At 27.1% G+C, this 20845-nt stretch overlaps 1 protein-coding gene across 7 annotated transcripts in view; it reads right to left on the reverse strand.

The window, feature by feature from the left end:
- LOC135928488 (uncharacterized protein MAL13P1.304-like) overlaps window positions 1-20845 on the reverse strand; it is a 77067-nt gene that overhangs the window by 42323 nt on the left and 13899 nt on the right. For 4 of the 7 annotated variants that reach the window (XM_065464950.1, XM_065464955.1, XM_065464956.1 and 1 more), the window contains exons 2-6: window positions 19284-20237; window positions 11500-11652; window positions 10545-10955; window positions 4217-4566; window positions 1412-2571 (exon numbers count right to left, since the gene is read on the reverse strand). In XM_065464950.1, coding sequence (XP_065321022.1) covers window positions 1412-2571; window positions 4217-4566; window positions 10545-10955; window positions 11500-11652; window positions 19284-20194 — 2985 coding nt within the window. In that variant the 5' untranslated portion in view covers window positions 20195-20237. Of the gene's footprint in view, window positions 1-1411; window positions 2572-4216; window positions 4567-10544; window positions 10956-11499; window positions 11653-19283; window positions 20299-20845 lie in introns of those variants that run through there. The other 3 variants (XM_065464952.1, XM_065464953.1, XM_065464951.1) reach the window with 3 other exon arrangements.

A 20845-nucleotide genomic window follows, 5' to 3' on the forward strand; every position in this document is an offset into this window, starting at 1 on the left:
CCATTACTGAACTTCAAGTTATTTTATATTTTTATTAATAAAATTATATTTTAAACATTAGATATTAGCAACTCTACTTGATCCCAGATTTCAAAATCTCAAAGTTGTTTCAGAATATTTAAATTCGAATTCTACGACATCATTGCAATTTTTAATTCGACATTTAAAACTTTTAGAGCATGATAGAAATTCAAGTTGAGGAAAATAGTCAAACATCAAGCTCTTTTATAGCTAAATTAGCTCGTAAACATTCCCTTCCTATTAACGATTATAACAATATTAGTGAACAAGAATGCCATATTTTGCTCAGCCAAAATAATGTCCCAGAAGAGGATAAATTAATCTTTTGGAAGAAAAAGCGACTGGATTCATATGCTTGCTAATTTAGATAGGAAGGTTCTTTGTATACCTGCAACCAGTACACCCAGCGAAAGAATTTTCCATTGCTGGATTAATACTCAATGCTAAAAGGACTTCTTTATTTTATGTCCCACAAATCTTGATAAAATATTGTTTATTCGTGACAATTATAATTTTGCTAAATCTGAATTCTGACTTATTATTTATCATACTTTATATTTTGCTTGCATTTCAAATTTATTATAATAAAAATCAATATAGTATTTCTTATATGTGTTGTTGATGTGACTCTGATCTAAGTAAAAATACCATTCCTTAGTCTATTTCTGAGAATGAGAAAATACAAAAATTTAAATTGAAGTGAGACAGGAAATAATTTAAGATCAATTACTATGTTAACAATGTGTTAGAAAAGATCGCCTAAATAAATTATAAAAAATGTAATACATTAATAAATTAAATTCATTAAAAAATATATTGATTTATAAATTAAATTCATTAAAAAAAATTTTAAAATAATTATTGCGCCGCCACCGCCGACAATTTAGTAGGCGGCGGCGGAATCGGCGCGCCGCCGAACGCCGATAAAAAATTTAAAAAAACCGCCACCGTTGATTGAGACATCGGCGCACAGGTCTAGTCTTTACACATCAGTCATTGAAGAAAAACCTGAAATTTTTTACGTTCCTTAACAGGATTGAACCTGGGACCTTCTGTTTCCAAGAATACATCATAACCCACTATACACTATATTTTAATTAAATTTTATTATAATTATGAATGAGTTTTTTGATAATAAAAATTATCTTTAAAAAACTTTTCAAATAAAAACATTAATATAAAATATGATAAAAATTTATATGGCATACAAATAAATTTCAAAAAAATTAATTTTCCTGAATATTTAAGATATTGTCATTTTAACGGTCCTGGCATAATATTTCGACCCGGCCAAGGTTTGAAAAAATGAGGATTAAATTAGATCTAAAATTATAATCTATCTATAAAGGGGGGGGGGGGTGGACAAAAAAATATTGCATAAATATTATACCTTTTCAACAATGGATAATTGATCAAGTTTTGCCAATCCCGTTGAAACTTTCCTCTGAATGTGACTCGGTATTATTAATGGCTCGACTTCCTCATTTGATTTACTAATATTATTAGTTCTTACGTCATTTCCGCCTTTTCCATCAACATCATTCGTTGTTTTAATCAGATTATCATCATTACTATTATTCACGAGGTTATTTGATTGAATTTGTTCTTTAGTACCCTTGGTAGGGAGAGCACTCTTCTTGCCCGTTTTTCTCTCAATATTTTCATCTATTTGATTTGTATCCACTTCATTGTCATACTTGTCGGATCCTCCTATATCCCCATTTGACTTAGGTTTGTGTAAAAGATACATACCGCCAACAGCGGCTCCAGCCAATAAAGAACCAGCTATCAATTTGCTTTCGTTTCCACTCGAGAAATCGATCCTATGATGCAACAATTTTACCTCACCTTCTTTGTTAATTGTATTATTATCTTCATCGGTATTTTGTTTGGCAGAGTTTTCGTTAGCAACTTGCTCTTTAGCGTTTACCTTTTTTATATTTTCTTGAATAAGATTTTGAACATTATCATCTAGTGATTTAACTTCCCCATCTGTAGTTTTAGTGTGGCCATCATTTTTAAGTGATTCACGTTCCCCCTGACTCTCTTCATCCTTTTCTTCTGTATTGATAATTTTTGTAGTATTGTCCTCTTTTATGTCTTCTTTGTTAATTGTATTATTATCTTCTTCGATATTTCGTTTGGCTGAGTAATCGTTAGCAATTTGCACTTTAGCGTTTATCTTTTCTGTATTTTCTAGAATAGAATTTTGAGACACTTTATCATCAATTGTCGAATTAACTTCCCCGTCTGTTGATTTAGTGTTGGCATCATCTTTAGGTGATTTACGTCCATCCTGACTCTTTTCATCTTTTTCTACTGTATTGATAATTTTTGTTGTATTGTCCTCTTTTATGTCTAAAGAACTTTTCTCGGTGTCACTAAGATTAAGAAACGATTTCTTAGACTCATCAGAATTTGTAGCGATATTAGCCTCTGCAAATAGTATATTTTTAGAAAGAATATTCGATTCTTTGCAATTTATATTGGATATAATGTTTGATGTTTCAATTTTTCCATTATTCTCAATATTTTTCACGGAAGTGTTTCCTGGTAAATGAGGAGGAAACCAAAAATATAAAATAATTATAGAAAGAATAAAAAAAATTGCTTAATTTCACCTATTTAAAGTATAGGTATTGTATGGGTATTATTATATGGAACCGATATTGAAAATATATTTAAAACCCGATCCGATATCAATCCGATATTTGAATTAAAAAAATTTCTTGTTTATCATATTATTATTTTAATTTTAAGAATTTGGATTTTATTTATGTAATCAGAATATTCCCTTAACTTCTCATTAAATAAGTACTCCAAAATGTTTTCCATTTTTATTTTAAATGTTTTCTGCCTAAATTTTGTAGGTCAAGATTTATGATTATGTAAAAAGAAAGTGTATAATTATTTTAGAAAATTTCATATATTATAAATCTCAATTAGAGATTTGCAAGCCCCGGTCCGTTAGGATATTTTACACAAGTTGACTGGCCCTCCGAGCCCAATTTTTTTTTACTAATTTTCCGGTATCATAAATAACTTGTTTGCGAATTTACTATATTATTGATAAATTAGGTATTTAAGTTAAAGATTACTTAAAATATAAAGAAATAAGAATATTGTAATTTATTTTCAATAAGTATTAATCAAAATTTAAGAAATGTCCGGCCTGGCCAATTCTATAAAATAAGGAATAAATGTTTTATTTTATTTATAATTAATTTAATTAGTTAGTTATTAAAATAAAATAAGCTCAATGTTATTTATTGTTATTTCAAAAAATATTTATCAAATTCAAAATCACAGATTTGCAACGGCCCTATATTTTTGTATATAAATTGTCCCACCAGGCAATTAGCATATGTCACAACTTTTTCTACAATTTAAAGGGGGAATATAAGGTGGAGGGGGGGGGGGGGTTATTAAAATATTGGAATTAAATTTTTTGCCAGGAAAGGCCCGTTATAATTTTTTTTTAAATTTGCACGGCCCGCGAGCTGAGATTTGCAGATCTCTAAATCTCAATCTTACTGCACACAATGTATAATCAAATTAAATAAAAAAAATCTGCCAAAATATTATTGAAAATTTTATCAATTTAATTTTTGAGTGTTTTAAAATTTGGAAATAAATGCAATCATGTTTTTTTCTGTTTTTTACATTTGAAAAATGGAGTTTTTATTTTTTATATTGTATTTACATTCCTTCTTCAACTCATTCTTATTAAAATAAACAAAAAAAAATGTAAAATTATTGCCGGATTATTTTGTTATTTAAAAAAAATCTGATCAGATTGTTTTTTAAATGATATAAGGCCGATTCAATACTCTTCGCAAAAATAATATGGTGCCGATTCGATTCCGATAACACCATGATAATAGCGATTGGATACGAACGTGAAAGCCAGAATGTCGAAGGAGCCAAAAATTCCAGACTAGATAACCACCAAAAGGGAAAAGATTTAGGTCCGAGTTCAATTCGAATTTTTTTAAAAGAATATGAAAAAAATTTACCAATTATTTAAAAAAGGTATTAAAATAAACAAAATAATTTAAATATTTTGGGCTTGAGTCCGAGTTCGACATGAAAGAAAACTTAAATCACCTTGTTCAACCCATTTGAGTTCCGTCGGGTCTTTTACCTTATTTATTCGAATATTGCGAATTTATAAAAAAATCATGATTTATCAAACCTGATTGAAATTCATTCACAACTTCCTGTAACCGGGTTATTTCAGACCAGCGAATCTTAGCCAAATCGCAACAAGAATGTTTTATCTCCTCGAGATGAGGTCTGTTATCAACTGTCACACTCTTAGGTTTTACGAACGTAATTAGGCCCATGCTCCCTATAGTACCAGCAGTCATTAACTGTGTAGAATCGGTTAATAGTAAAGCTTTTTGACTATTGTGGGATTCGGCCGCTTTTTTATCATAAACTTTTGGCGGAAACGATGAATGGTTCAAGTAGGGAGATTTTTCTACTTTCGAATTCTTAAGGGTTTCTCCATTTTTGTCGGTGTCTGAGGAAATCATCATCGAGCTATGGGTTTATTAAAAAATATTCACGAGTAATTTCTTGTTTTTAAAAATATAATTTTATCGAGGAAAAAGTCTATTAATTCATAATTCATTGGTTTCTGAGGGTGGACAATAGGCCTATTCAAAAAAAATCAAATTATTCGAACCGAATAATTAGGAATACGAATAATAAATTATTGTTTTATCCGAATAAGAAATCATTTATTCGATCCGTATAATACGAATTATCGAATAATTCGTAATATTTAATAAATCCAACATTTGTCATTTCTATCTGAAAACCTGACAGGTGATGTGATTATAAAAAGACTACAAATTTAAAAATCTCTGAAGTGAAAATTGAAACAATATTTAAATTTTTATTTGCCGCATTTTTTTGAATCTCATAATAAATTATATTAAAAAATTACACAAAGTAAAGGTATATAAAAATATAATATATCTCTACAATAAAATATTGTTATTCGCCTAATTATGATAGAGGAGAATGCTTCTGATGAAATAGATATGCACGATGTTGAAGTTGACAAAATTTCCTAATAAAAAAGAGCGATTAAATGGGATCAATATCAAATCAATAAAGACGGTGAAAAGCCTACTTGCAAACATTGCAAGAGCATTATAAAATGTAAAAGCAAAACAATATCCCCTCTTATTAATCATTATAATAGGTTCCATTCACACCTCAAATAAAATTGACATTTTTTTAAAGTCCACATCACTAATTTTTTTATCTAAAAAAATTACTTTTAAAGATATGTTTATGTGCGCAGGAATTTGCTGAGGGAGGGGGGGGGGGATAATTATTTTTTAAGATAAAATTATTGTTATTTAAAAATATCAAGTTTAAATTTATTAGGACTAATAACTATTTCTAATATACAATTTTAAATTAATGTGAATTATAAAAAATTAAATATATAAACCGGCATATAAAATAAATGTGAATTGGCATATAAAAACTATAAAATAAATGTGAATTATAAAGTGTATATAACCAGAATATGAACCATTATAAAATAAATGACCCAAAATAGAAATTTAACTTTTCGAGCCTTTAAAATTTATAAATAGGTATAAAAAATTTAAATGTTGGAAATATAAATTAATATACAAGTTTCTTAGGAATAATTGTATTTTGTATGTAATAACTTATAAAGTATTCATGAAAAAATATATAACACATTAAAAAATAAATGTGCACAAATAATACTATTAGAAAGCCTACTATATTTATAATGTAAAATCCAACTTCGTTGGGATTGAGCTAATTTTTCAAATTTCTCATCCGTGCTTGGCGTCAAATGCCTATGAATATTAATAAATAATTTATTGATACATTCTATGGAGAAAAAAAATTGGTATAAGTATTGAATCTAATAATTTGCTTGCTTCGAGAAAATATCTCTTTTAGGCCATTGTGATATTTGTAAGAGCATTAATAATCGGCTCTTCTAACTCCATAAAAGCTGTTACTGCTTCGTGGCTAAGACTCCATCTCGTTGGACAAGCTTTTTGCAATTTCTTTCTCCTTGTTGGACAAGGAGTTTCAGAAATAATTCTGTTTAAAATATTTTGTCTCCATTAATGCAGAATTCCCTAATGCTTTAAATTTTAAGACCACGAAAATTACCTTCATTATCATTATTATTCAAGCTTCCTGAATCCAAATGGCCACGTAATGCTTGCAATCCACAATATAGAATGACTTCAGCAATAGGTTTGATCCTACATCTATTTTCTTTTGCTATTTTAATTCTATTTTTGTCAATATGGGATGAAATGGGAATCATATTCCCACTTTGAATTAATTTGAAGAAATCATCAGTTCACAGCTTTTATGATAATTTGTTTTTTTATGATTGTCAAAGATTACTCCAGCATCTTTGTACTTGATGAATGGTGTTTTAATAAGACTGTTAAGCTTAACTAAATTTCTTCCATCATATCTTGGGCCAAACAGGATACATATCTTGCAATAAGCTCCAATGTCTCGGATAGAGTATGCACTAGCCCAACACAGGTTCCTTTTTTAGGGTTAACTGCCCGTTTTGTTGACTGCCCATTTTATTGATGATAATTTTAAAGTAAATAACATAATTTTGGATGTTGCTCCAATAAATGAAGCACATTCAGGGAAAATATATTTAAAGCCTTTGTTAAAATAATTTAAAATTATAATTTGAAGAATAAAAATTTTATTATAACTTTGATAATGCAATAAATAATAAAATGTATACTGATACATTTTCTTTAAAATATCCATTAGATTAATAACAGGTATTTAATTTACCCTTATTTAAATAAATATGAATTTATTTTATAAGCTGATAATTACGACTGCCAATAAGGATGAAATTTAACCTAACAGGCTAGATATTGTTGTTAAACAAAATAATATTCAATTGTATGAGATTTTCATCTGAGTGAGCCAAGAGCAAATAGTGATAATGACCCGATTTGGTGGAAGTCAAATATATATCGGGTCCTCATACTCTTGAAAATGGCAAGGGATTACCTATCCTTGCAAGGAACATCAACTGCTTGTTAAAGGCTTTTATCAGTTGGAACTAATTTATTGTAAAAAATAGCATGTTATATAAGGAAGAAAATATAAGAAAAACTCTTTGCCTTAAAAATTGGCTTAGAATTATAAATTTTTAGTTTTATATATAACTTGATTACATATTTTTTATCATCAGATATTATATATTTTTTATCATTAGATTATTATAATAATTTTTTCTATTTGAAATCAAATTAGTAATAAAAATATTGTCAATATATTTGAGTATGATTTACTTTATTATGGAAATTTATTCCAATCATTTGAATAATAAGGATTATTAAAATTGAAAACAAATATTAAATTTTATTATTCGTACGAATACGAATATTGATTGGTTACGCGAGTAAGAATAATGCACTATTCGATTCGTTTGAATAGTCCTAGTGCACAGCTGTCATTTACCATTTTTACATAATTTTTAGAAAAAAGCAACATTTCCATGAATTATCGTAATATATAAAAAGTAGCATTTTAAAAAAATTATATCTAGCTCATAGGTGAGCCTATTAGCGGTGGAATCTTGAATATGATTAAAAGTTAATTTTTTATAATAATGATGTTAATTTTTTTATATATTTCGTGTATTTAAATTTTTTTATTAAAATTACTTTATTGCTTTCTATATTTTTCATACTAGTTAACAGAGTTGGGCAGATCTTTAAAAAGATTCTAGATCAAACCAGAGACCTTCATGGGCTTTAATTTTTTAACCAAGCCCGGCCCATACCCGCAGTAAAAAATTTTTTTAGGCTCAAGCCTGGCCCATATTTAATGTTAAAAAAAATTCCCAAGTCCGGCCCAAGCCCATGATAAATTTCCCAAACCCTGCCCAAGCCCATATCCAAATTTTTTTTTTATTTAATGAAAGTAAACAATATTTAAATATATTTAGGCGATCATTTTGTTTACAATACTGAAATTTATTATTATTAGAAGGAAAAAAGGCAATATTTCTTTAAATTAACAACTTTTAATAAATCAAAATTTAAATTTAATAATTTTAGGCCCAAAACCAAAATTTTTTTTAAAATCCAGGACAGGCCCATGAAGGTCTCTAGATCAGACATAAAAAGATTCATAATCAAAAAATGTACCGTATCTTCTATAAATATCAAATAGCTAAATAAGAGTATCTTTAATATAAACTATTTATGAAAAGATTTATCTCCTGCTCAATAAATCATAAAGTTACAAGAAGGTCAATATAATCCCGTGGTTCAAATGAATATCATCGCTTGGAATTGTGTGTGCCCTAAGAATAAGAATACAGATAAAGATTGCGACCTAAGAATAAGAATACAGATAAAGATGTATAAACCAACCAACAGAAATACATAAATATTTATGATATATATATATGATGATGGTTTCAACGAGATAAAGGAAAAATTTCAAAATGACATTAAATTCTGTGTTTTTCCTCATAAGAATTATCCAAAAAATTTTAAATTGTATAAAATATTCTTATAATGTGATTTATATAAATATAACTAAAACCTAAGCGATATCAGTATAAAAATTATTTTAAATAAATATAATCAACAAATGGAAATTAACAAAATATAACAATTTTTATATCAAGATTACTGTGTCCAAAGGCAATCCAAAATGGACAGTGAAATATAAATAAATATACTTTTTCCACCCTATAAAATATGATAATTATTTTGATGCAATGTTAATATAAACATGGTGGACGAAATCATAAAATTATCTAATTTGCATAAACAATAAAGTTGGAATGCCAAAATATAAAATAAATAACAAATATTAATTATAAATACGGTATAGGAAAGAAAGAAAAACAATAAAATCAAATAGATACAGATATAAATATCTTATTATAAATGAAAAGGTTACAGAGTACAAGATACAAACGAATATTCTATATACAGGTATTCACGGTAGTCACCTAAACTGAGTTAAGCATTAAATATTGGCTTAAGCTTTAGAAGCGCTTCCAAAAGCTTGGCAAGAGTGCTTCTTAATATGAGATTACGATTCTAATTTATATCAATATTTCGAAAATTTAACTCGCTTCAAAATATTTATTCCAACTAATTTACTTCTATATCTATTAAATATACTGAAAGTAACAGATAATACTTAAAAGGATCGTAAATAAGATTATGGAATCAAAGAAAAAGAATCCTTAATGAATTTAGATGTAATTGACTTTGAATCGCGATTCCAATTTTTACTCAGACTAAGGCTGCCGTTATATGTTTTATTTCGCCACTTGAAAAAATCGATTGATGAATAATAAGTATACTAATCAGTTATTAATATTGGCACACTCAGATATTCAACGCTTCCATAATTTTCGTTTTAAATGATGCAAATTTTTCTTTATTTAGCCAATATTAAGTTTTTCTTTAAATTATCTCAAACGGATTTAAGCACTAAAATGTATTAATTATACAAATTATTTATTAAGTTAAGAGTTAAGTTCGAGAAGTTTGGCTAACTTCACGTTTAAAGTGCAATATAATAGTTTTACCTTTTTGTGATTAGCGAAATTTATTGAAGAATTTATAAATAAGACACTAAATATTAATGCATAGCACTTCTATATTATCAATTTTGGCTTTTTTTTTATTATATAAATATTTTTTTCATTATTATCATTTACCAAACAGATTAAAACAATAAAATGTTTTAAGCACTACTTAATGGTTGTTTCAGAATTTGTACTTCCACTTCACATCTAAACTCGCGACATCATAGTTTTCATTTTGCTCATCCATTTCTTTTTTATGTTTCTCAAAATTGTTTGAAGAAATAATAGACATAAGCAATTTTTGTCCATTCTGGCATGATGCTAATTTTTTTACCATTAACTTTTTCTCCTGTCTACCAAAGAAAATAATATACGATTAAGCGCTAATCTTTGATAAAATATTCAGAATAAATGGTTTCAGTGGCTTTTTAATCGTAAGGTTGGTTGTTAATAATTTTTTATTATAATATCTATTGTACTGGTTAAAGATAAGCACTAATAAAACATAAATCATTGGCATATATTTTAGAATTATTCCAATTCAGCCAACTTTAACGGAGATAATATAAAGATATTACATATTGTTTCAAAAAAGCAAAATAAAAATAACCATCTGAAAATCTAAAATGACCTTATGAATAACTTTCATAGACGGGACTAGGCCAGACACCAGGCAAATTAGGATTTTGGGGCGAAGTCCCCCCCCCAAAAAAAAATGAACCCCCTTCTTAAATAAATATTGTCTACGCTACTGAGCTAAAGGTTATGGTTCGGATTTGATCCTGACCGAGCTGTAAAAGGACTAAATTAGTCATAAGGTGGTAAAATTTTTCGCATTTTTGTATAAACGATCAATTATAAGATCTGGCGTCGGTCTATAACTTTCCCTTATTCTAACTTCCCATTTAACCTATTATCATCTTTTTCGGTTAGCGTATCGTCAACGAGTCCGTTTAGAATATGATCAGTTTGCTCGGACGATTCTGCATTGCCCTTGAACCATATTTCCGAATATTTTTGAGTTCCATCTTTGAAATCGGAGTCAATCGGGCGATCCAAGTCTTCAGGTTTATCTTTCCCTTTTAACCATTTATCTGAATTCCCGCGGGAGTCATTTTTGAAATCGGAATCTACCGGTATAACTAAACTGTGGGGGTTTTCTTTCCCTTCTAACCATGGCCCAGGAGCATCGTTGAGTCCGGAATCGAGAGGACGATCTAAGCCATCGGGAGATAAATATTTTGTTTCCACAAAATTAGGATGCTGGTTTAAATCCAAAGCTTCGGGGGATCTAACCAAAGATTGTTCTTTATTGTTGCTGCTTATTTTATTATGTTAAATTAGTTGATTGATTTATAATTCCATTTTTTGTATAAATTAGTTTAAAAATTAGCATAAACTCGTTTTAATATTAATCTGAACTACCATGCAGTCCCGAAACGTACGAAAAATGATATGAATTTAAAAATTCGAGCGGGTCCGGTTTAAAAACTTTACAAAAATTAGAAATTCGAGCTGACCCGATTTTTAAGTTTTTTCTTAAAATTATATCAAATCAATTAATTAGTGAGAAAATGTTGGAAAATTTTATAATGGAGAGTTTAATATTCATTTTTGCTCATATTTTCAATTACCTTGAAACAATTTTCAGGGCTTGAAACTAAATTTAATTTTTTATATCCGGACAAAGCCTAAAATTTTGATGCATGCAAGTCAGTGGTATTAACAGATAACTAAAAATATTAATGAGTTTAATATTAGTACATCATCTATATTAATAAATTAATATTTTCTTAAATAAATAATTATATTCAGATCTAAGTCAAAATGTAAACTGAGTTTTATTTCCTTCATAATTTGCTTACTTCTCTTTTGTTTCTTTTTCTCCCTTTATCCATGTTAAAGCATTCCTGTAAGGATCCTTGGATGTCGAATTAACGGGATAATCTAAGCTTTCAGGAGATTGATATTTTATTCGTTCTGAGAAAGGTAACTTGTCCAAATCTTTTGTGTTTAAGCTGTAGATTGTTCATAATTATTTTGTCGATAACAAAGAAATAAAATTTAGAAAATAAATTATAAGCATAAAATTATTTTAATTATATCGTTGATTCCTTCTGTACCAACGTTTTTGTATATTTCAAAACTCTTAGTCAAAAACACATGAAGGATTTTATTTTCAACAAAGAATTTCAATCACTCCTGCAAAGTATAACTCATGGCAAGCCATGATTTAAATTCCCTATATCTTTTTTAATTTACTTAATTTTAACTATTATATTATACATGTCAATTTGTATATTTAATTGTAGTACTGTAAAGTAACGCCATTCGTTACCTTCTTCTAGAGGTAGAGAGTAACGGTAACGCGTTTCTTTTTTTGAGTAACGGTAACGCAAAACGTTACTTTAAATTTTTTCACATCAAAATTCAAAGTAAATGTTACTATTTAAATATTTATTTTAAAAATATTATGTCCATAATACTTACTTCTTCAGATGAAGATGATTTAACCCTTCCCTGACCCTAATTTGAAATTTACCCAAATAATAAGGGTACAAAGTCTACACTTTGTAAGTAAATTATGTCCCAACGTTGATATTTCAACCTCGTCCAGCAATTCAAATTAAAAAAAGCATTTGAAGGTAAAAAGATGAATTAATATATTATTATTTTAAACACATTTGATTATCTAGCAAAAATAATCTTTGAAATTTTTACCACATATAAGATACAAAATAAAGTGACCAAATGTATTACCGACAATGCTAGAAATTATATCAAAGCTTTCGAGTAAAAAATTATAATATATTTATTAAAAAATTTATTCGAGTATATGAACAAGGAGAGGAATCGGATGATGAAATAATTCCTCTGCCATTATTTGATCTATGAAAATAAAAATACTAATGATAGTATTGTATAATTACCTAAGCATCATTCCTGTTCAGCACACACTTTAAATCTCTTTGCAGGTGTTGCCATTGAAAAGGCAGGTAACGATGTCCATTTTAAAACCATTTCAGAAATTACATTTTCTAAGTGTAAGCTATTGTGGAATAAACATGGGCAATCTTCAAACTGTGCAGCCATTTTTAAGGAAAACATGGGAAGATATCGGATTAAACCGGTTATAAAAAGATAGAACTCTTTTTGGAACTCTATGAAATTAATAGATAGTCTTATTAAGGAGAATTGTCAAAAATTTGACAAATCTTGTGATAAATCTGAATTACATAGATTTTCAGATAACAAGTCGTTCATGGATGAATATTATATGGTTAATGTTAATCAAGAAATATTATATGTATATATGTGATTTTAAAGGTTATGAAACCGATTGATACGGCTCTTTCAATTTTAGAGAGCAAAGAAAAAATACATTTGGATATATCACTATTTTGATTATCTTTTCAATAGATTCAAACACATCTATAAGGATGAATATATACTATCTGCAATAATTCACCGGCTATTTAAATTGGATTGGCCCTGGATAAAATTAGAGGTCAACAAAGAAAGAATTCTAGAACTTATTTTCAGTTTGAGAAAAGATCTTGATAAAGAAAGAGCAGACTCAATTTATCCAACACACATAAATATTTTTTGATAAGTTAAATTTTTTTGATGAGTAAGAGAATGAAGATCCTTTTGAAGATGATCTATTAAGCTTTTTTCAAAATAAAAATAATTCTTTAAGTATTTTTAATAAATTCCCCTAATTAAAATTTTTATTTATTAAATATAATACAGCTCTCGTGTGTTTAGCACGGCGAAAGCTGTTTTGAGTACTAAGCTTTTTTTTTTATGTCTGAACAAAATTTTGAAAATCAATTGTTGCTAAAAATAAATAAAAAATTGTTACAAAAAGATTATTTCTAGTTTTATATATATCGTAATTTTTTTTTAAAAAAAGGTATTCAATTTTATTTAATTAATTATCTCCAAAAGAAAGAAATACATCATGGATATGAGTATAATAATGTGAAATTTTAACATAATTTTTTTTTAAAAAAAATTAAATTATTAAGTTATATTAATAAAATATGTAATTTTAAAAATATAATTGTGTAATAAAAATAATATTTTGAGAATATACAATATTATATATGTCGTATTGGGATATGGAATCATGTGGGATTCGGAATCCCAAAGTGGGGATTCAAGATCTTGAATCCCCACGTTTTGTTCGGGATCTTTTTTTAAAAAATATTTAAAAAATCGAATCCCCATGAAAAAAATAAAATAATATAATTACTTTTTCTTCTCTTTTTTTTGAGGCTGGCACTATATAATTAAAAGGCCAAAATAAGGGATTTAAAAAGAGAATTATAAAAAAAGTAAATAGTATAAAATTAAGGCATATAATGAATGAAAAGGGATGAGGTTAAGACTTTTTTGTTTTAAAAAATATTAAAAAATATATTTATAAAAAATCCGAATTATTGCAACAATTATTCAGTGCAATATGGCATTTCATTGAACATTTAAGCAGAGACCCGAACATTTATAACGGTTCAGTTTGGTTACGGTTCAGTATATAAAAAATTATAATGGTTTATTTTTCTGGATGTAATATTGAGTTAGCCGTTTTTAAAAATCAATTATGAATAAGGAAAAATACTAAGTATCTTTAGGTTGAGCCAAATAAGGTCAGACTCATTTAGAGATTGTTAAAACTAAATTATTTATAACAACTAACAAATTTTAAGTTGAGATTATCAAAATGTTTTTTAAAAAAATGGCTAAGGACCAATATATATTTTTATTTAGTAATTTTATATATTTTTACCTATTTTTATATAGTTTTAATATTTTAGTGTTTTATCATTTTTTAAAAAATTATACCAATATCAATATTATCAAAATAAAATTTTAAAAAATAAAACAAATAACAATGGCAATATTTTGAAGTTTTGGAAGCAGGAAAATTTATTTCCTTTTTTGAGAAAATTAGAGAGTAAAATTTTGTCAGCCCTGGCAAATTTGGCTTCTAGTCACAATCGCCTATTAGAGGAAAGGCGTACAAAATTGAAATAAAAAAAATAGACATTCTTCTTTTTCTAAGTAAAAATTTGGATTTATAATATGTATTTATTTTTTGTTATTATGGATATGGAATTAAAGAAATAAATTCAAAAAAGTGTAAAAAATTATAGCATTAAAGTTTTGAAAAATTTAAAAACACCGCGAGTATTTAATGATTTAAAGCATAAAAGTAATACATATTAAATATCTCTAAAAAAATAAAATTTTCTGGTGCCAGCCAGCCAGGCGGCAAAAAAATATAATTTATTTGTTTTTTTTAAAAAAAGATTCCGAATCCCCTTAAATATTTTTTTTTATTATAAATATCTGAACCATCCGTAGAACCGATATAATTATTTTTTGAAGGAGTAAAAAGAACCTTTATAAAAAACGGTTAAACCGGTTCAGTTTTTATATTTTAGAAATGGAAATAATTTGAATATCCAGAATTATATAAACGTGCTTGCTCTTATAGTACTGGCGGTTCCCGTAACACAAGTTTCTGTAGAAAGGGCTTTTTGTGTTATCGTCACAACGAACAAAAAATCCATTTATACTTGAAAATATATAACTTATAAGTTCAAATAATATATTTGAAAATGAGTTATTTTGAATCTTATATATTTTTTTATATATAATTCATAGATGCTTATAATAAAAATAAATTAGAAGATGGTGTTGCTTCAATAAAAAAAAAATTCTAACCGTAATGAACCTTTATAATTAGCTGAACCGAACGGAACCTTTATATAAATTTCTTCTCAAGAACCGTAACCAAAACGTAACCATTAAAATTTTTTATATACTGAACCGTACCGTAACCAAACTGAACCGTTATAAATAACGGTTCGGGTCCCTGCTTAAATGTTCAACGAAATGCCAAATTGCATTGAATAATTGTTGCAATAATTCGGATTTTTATAAATATATTTTTTAAAACAAAAAAGTCTTAACCTCATCCCTTTTCATTCATTATATTTTTTAATTTTATACATATTTTAAATTCTCTTAATAAATCCCTTATTTTGGCATTTTAATTTTCTCTTTTTAAATCTCTTATTTTGGCCTTTTAATTATATGGTGCCAGCCCCAAAAAAGAGAAGAAAAAGTAATTATATTTTTTTTTTCATGGGGATTCGGAATATTTTTTAAATATTTTAAAAAAAAAATATTTAAAAAAAAGATCCATAATAAAACGTGGTGATTCAAGATCTTGAATCCCCACGTTGGGATTCCGAATCCCATATGATTCCATATCTTAATACGACATATTGTAGCAATAATTTATGCTACCATTTGCTTTAACATATTCATATCATTATAAACTTCAAACACTAATCAACTATTGTATAAATAATTCACCCAAATATTATGTTTATGATAACCGATACTGTGTCTAAACAAAAGGGCAATCAAAATTATTTGACAAGGAAATTAAAAATACCTATATAACTCTGCTTAAATAAAAAAAAAGACCACTTTCAATTCATAATTAAGAAATTAAAAAAAGAATTGAAAAATCTTCCATGTCTATGCTTTCCTTTTTCCCTTCTCTTTCCTAGTTTTCATTCTTTTATCCCTTATCCTTTTTCGTAAATTATATATTTATATTTTTCACCTTCATTAACTTTATCTTATGAAAAATTAATTATATTATCTTTTGATAAAATATTATATCAGCCATTCATAACAAAATGACCGGAAAAAAATGAAGGCTTGTATATTTTCATATTTTATTTTTTTCAATTTCAACCTGAGTTTTCCTATTTTCGTCTATGTTTTATTTTCTTTTAATTTCAATCCATAATGAAATTAAAAATACCTATATAACACTCTGCTTCAATAAAAAACGACCACCTCAATTTTAATTTTAGAAATTAAAAATATAAATGAAGGCTTGTATATTCTCTATTTTATTTATTATAATTTTAACCTGGGTTTTCCCATTTTCGCCTATGTTTAGTCAATTTCAACTCATTTTAGTTATTTTAATTTTTTTAAACTTAAACTCTCATTTCCTTTATTTAGACCCCCCCCCATTTTTGGGGTATTTTTTTTAAAAATTTTATCTAATTTTTATCCGTTTTCCGCTACAATTATATTTTTTCATCCATTTTTTTAAATAATTAACTTGATTTTTCTTAATTTTCGAATTTTACACTTTTCTCATTTTTTTCAAGATTCTTCTTTAGAAGATATTATATCTTAATTTTTATCCGAACTTAATACCATTTTTGATTTTCTTTAATAAAATTCTCTCTCCCTTTTGGTCTGCTTCTATAACCCCCCCCCCCCTCATTTCTTTAATTATATATTTTTTATTAACTAGCTAAACCTCTAACTAGTTATTAAACTAGCCAATATGTTAACGGTGGGTGAAATAAATATATATGAAAAAAATAAAAATAGTGCGCCATTATAAAAAAAATGTAAATTCTAAAAAATATTACATAGAATTGTGGATAGGAAATAGATTTGATCTGCATATTTCTTATCCCTATGTTTTGTCTCAAATAAAAAAAATTCCTTTACGTTAATAGAGATAGCTGATAATTTTTTTAAAGCATTTTTAAAATGAAAGGGACCTATGTCCGAAGTTGGTAAGTTTGGGTTACCATGGGTACAAATATTACTTTATTTAAGAAGGGATATTTGTTTCTTTATTTTAAACCAATGATAGATTTTATAGGAATTTAATATGGGAAATTAGTCTATGCAAATAAAGTCCCAAGCAAGAGGTAACCCTCTCCCACGAGATATCCATCTCTCTTTTTGTTATACAATGTGTTAAGGCCAACTTCAAGAGAATTACAAATATTATATGCCATTGGATTAAATTAATTATAGCACTATGCTTAGGCTGTCGTAGAGACCTTTTTAGAAATGGCAATGAAAAGAATGGTGTTTCTGTTACCCAACCCCCAATCTGGAAGTTTAAAAAGAGTACAAATGAATTTTTTTTTTACTATTGCCCATATCAGGATTATATTGAAATTAAAAATTGGGGTTTGTTTCAATAAAAAACGACCACTACATAAATTTATGAATCAAAAACTTTCATTATTTCTAAAATTTAAGTCAGCGCTTGCTTGAATATCCAAATTATTCCAACTGGAAACGAGTTAATTTTGATAAGTTTCTGGATCTGCTGAAATATTATTTGAAAATCTATCTTTACATAAGGAAGATGCTTTCATGAATATCTCTGAATAATTCCCCATTTATTTCCTATTTGATTAAAGTCGAGACTTTTTGAAGAACATTCCAATATCTTTATTCTATGATCTAACAATCATTTTTTACGAATTTTGATGAATAACATGGGGATCCATTTAAAAAGTATATTCCTTTGCGGAAAAGAAAACATTTTGTTAATTGGTAAATTAAAATACGCATTTATTTACATTTCCTGTTAAAAAAATATTCAATAAACATGATGTTACTTTTATGTATTTAATTATAAATCTGCCAACATTATTTATTTTTTATTTTGCAGTTTTGATAATTGATATTTTGCTTAGCATGTAATAAAATTGTTAACTTTTGTTTAAAATGTTAAATATCTGTAAAATTAATTGCAACATTACCCCGGGTGTTAGGAAAAATTGCTAAAAGAAATTAATTAATTTTTATAACTCCAAAATCATAGGAGGTAAAAGACTCTAACTTACATATTTGATTAAAATGATTCTTTCTCCAAAAAGCAAAATGAATGCGGAAATGCCACGGCCTCCCCTAATCATAATTGAATTTTGAGAAATCTTTCAGATTCAACTTATTTTTCTTTCTCAATACAAGATTATTACTAGTTATTGTATTTTCTTTCAAATCAGGTTTAATCTCTAAATACCAGTTGATTTCTTTTATCGGAATTCTAGATCAAATATTTAATTGTCCAATCAAGCTTTTCCTTTTTTTGAAGGATATATTTTGACCTTATAAAATATGTTAAACATAGACCAAAGAACTAAAGTTTTTATCTATAGATTAATCATTTGCGAATCCTTGAAATTTGAGGCTACATTCTGGAGGATACTCATTTAATATATCTCTGCCTCTTCTACCAGATCATAATTTTATACGTTTTTCTCAATTTTTTTCATACAAATATGATGTTTGTCGAATGTTTTCTTGAACTCTAGATCTAGATATTTTTAAGTCTGTCGCCATTTTTATTATGGATTTCCCCTCTTTGCATGCATCAATAACTAAGAGTAGAGGCTTTTAAACATTTTCTGCGAGTCATAAGAGACCAGAAGCATGAAATTGGGGAAAGTTTAAAGGTCAAATGATTTTCAAAAATAATTAAACTAAAAATATATTCGGCAGAAACATGATATAATTAAGTGGTATTTTTTATTGAATCACGCCCCACTTTTTAATCTTGTAATATTCCGAAATGGATGGAGGAAAATAAATATTTCAAATTTTTTATATACGATTGTAATGTCCTAAAGAACCATTTTAAAAAATTAACGCCTTTATATATTTTTTTAATTTAAAAAATAATGATAAATGAAGGTGGTTGTATATTGAAAAAGAGTAATATATGCCCTCCTACAAATTTTGATACCTACAAGTATCATATCGTATTAGAATTTTCAAATAATAAAAAAAATACTTATTTTCTCTAGCAATAGCCGAAGAATTCAATAGTCCGGGTAATGATGAGTCTCCAATTTTACCATCTTCACCAGCTCCATTATTGCCAGAAATGTCACCTTTGGCGCTTGAAGATTTTTTAATCTTTTCTTGATTAATATTACTATTATTATTATTAACTTCCGACTTTACTTTTGAAATAAGCTCCTCGTCTCCATTATCCTTCCGAACATCACCATTTTTTATATTTTCTTTCCTATTGTCATTTTCATTTTTGATGTTTGCATCTCTCACACTACCATCGTTAAAATCGTGGTGACTAATCTTCCTCTTGGAATTTTTAACTAACAACAAAGTACCTTCTCCCGTATTATCAAAACTCCCGCCTCTCTTTTTTTTCTCGTCACTTTCGCCATTTTTGCTAATTTTTTTACCAGAACGTGGTCCGCTAGTTTTACCGGAATTGTGGGAAAAAGCAGTTTTGGAAGACGAGGGACTGCTGATTACTTTGATGGGTGGTGTTGTTCCATCTATGGGTTTATTTTCGGTATTTAAATAAACTCCATCGCCGTGTTGATAATTCTTAAAATATATGGGTTGTTCTCCGGAATACTTTATTTCGGCTTCATTCTTTTTTTCCTTCCCATTTCCAGAATTTCCTTTATTCCCCTTATCTTTTAGTCTTTCTTGTCTCTCATTACCCTCTAATAACCGGTCTTGAGAATTCTTGTGACCATCGATCGCATTGTCATTATTCAAATCATCAAGATTCGGATCGATTTCCTTAGAAGATAGGTTCATATTAGTTAACGAAAGGTCATTAGCATTCGAATGAGAAATGCTTCTGCAAATTTTTCGATAAATCTTCGTAGCTAGAGATCCTTCCTTCTTGTTATTTTCAGTTTGATGAGCTTTGGGCTTTTCTGGCATCCAAAAAAGTATCGTAGTTATCTATCTTTTTGCGAGAAATTTTCTAATAAAAAAAATGATAAATTAATGAGAGGTCTATCCGTGAAAGTTATAAGATAAAATGAAAAGGTAAAAAAATTTAAAAATCAATTTAATCATTAATTTATATAAATAATTGGCATATTTTTTGAAATTATTAATATTTAATTAATTATAAAAAAATACCAAATATCTCATTAATTATTTAATATTAAATATAAATACTCAATTAACAATATTAACAATAAAATAAAATATTATTCATAATTATTATGAAATCAAAGAAAACAAATAAAAAAAACTCATAATAAATATATCATTATTTATATTTTTAATTTTTTTTTTTTTAGATTAGCAAAACCACAAGCAAAGCAATTACTAAACATTTTATTTACAAACACAAATTTATAATAAAATATACAAATAAAAACAATCTAGAAGTAAAACTATACCTTTCCACGGTTGCCAGGTCAAAATTTTCAAATTGCAGAAATTTGGTATTTTGCGGGTAAAATATGAAAATTGATAAAAAAAATAATTGTGAATTATTTTAATGATCCCCCTATTAATTCTTATAATTACTTTATATAAATATTAACAAAATCAGTAACGTTTTATAATTTCAAAATAGGT

This window comes from Gordionus sp. m RMFG-2023, chromosome 4 (genome assembly GCF_954871325.1).
Source record: "Gordionus sp. m RMFG-2023 chromosome 4, tfGorSpeb1-WG-v2, whole genome shotgun sequence".
Lineage (NCBI taxonomy): Eukaryota > Metazoa > Nematomorpha > Gordioida > Chordodea > Parachordodidae > Gordionus > Gordionus sp. m RMFG-2023.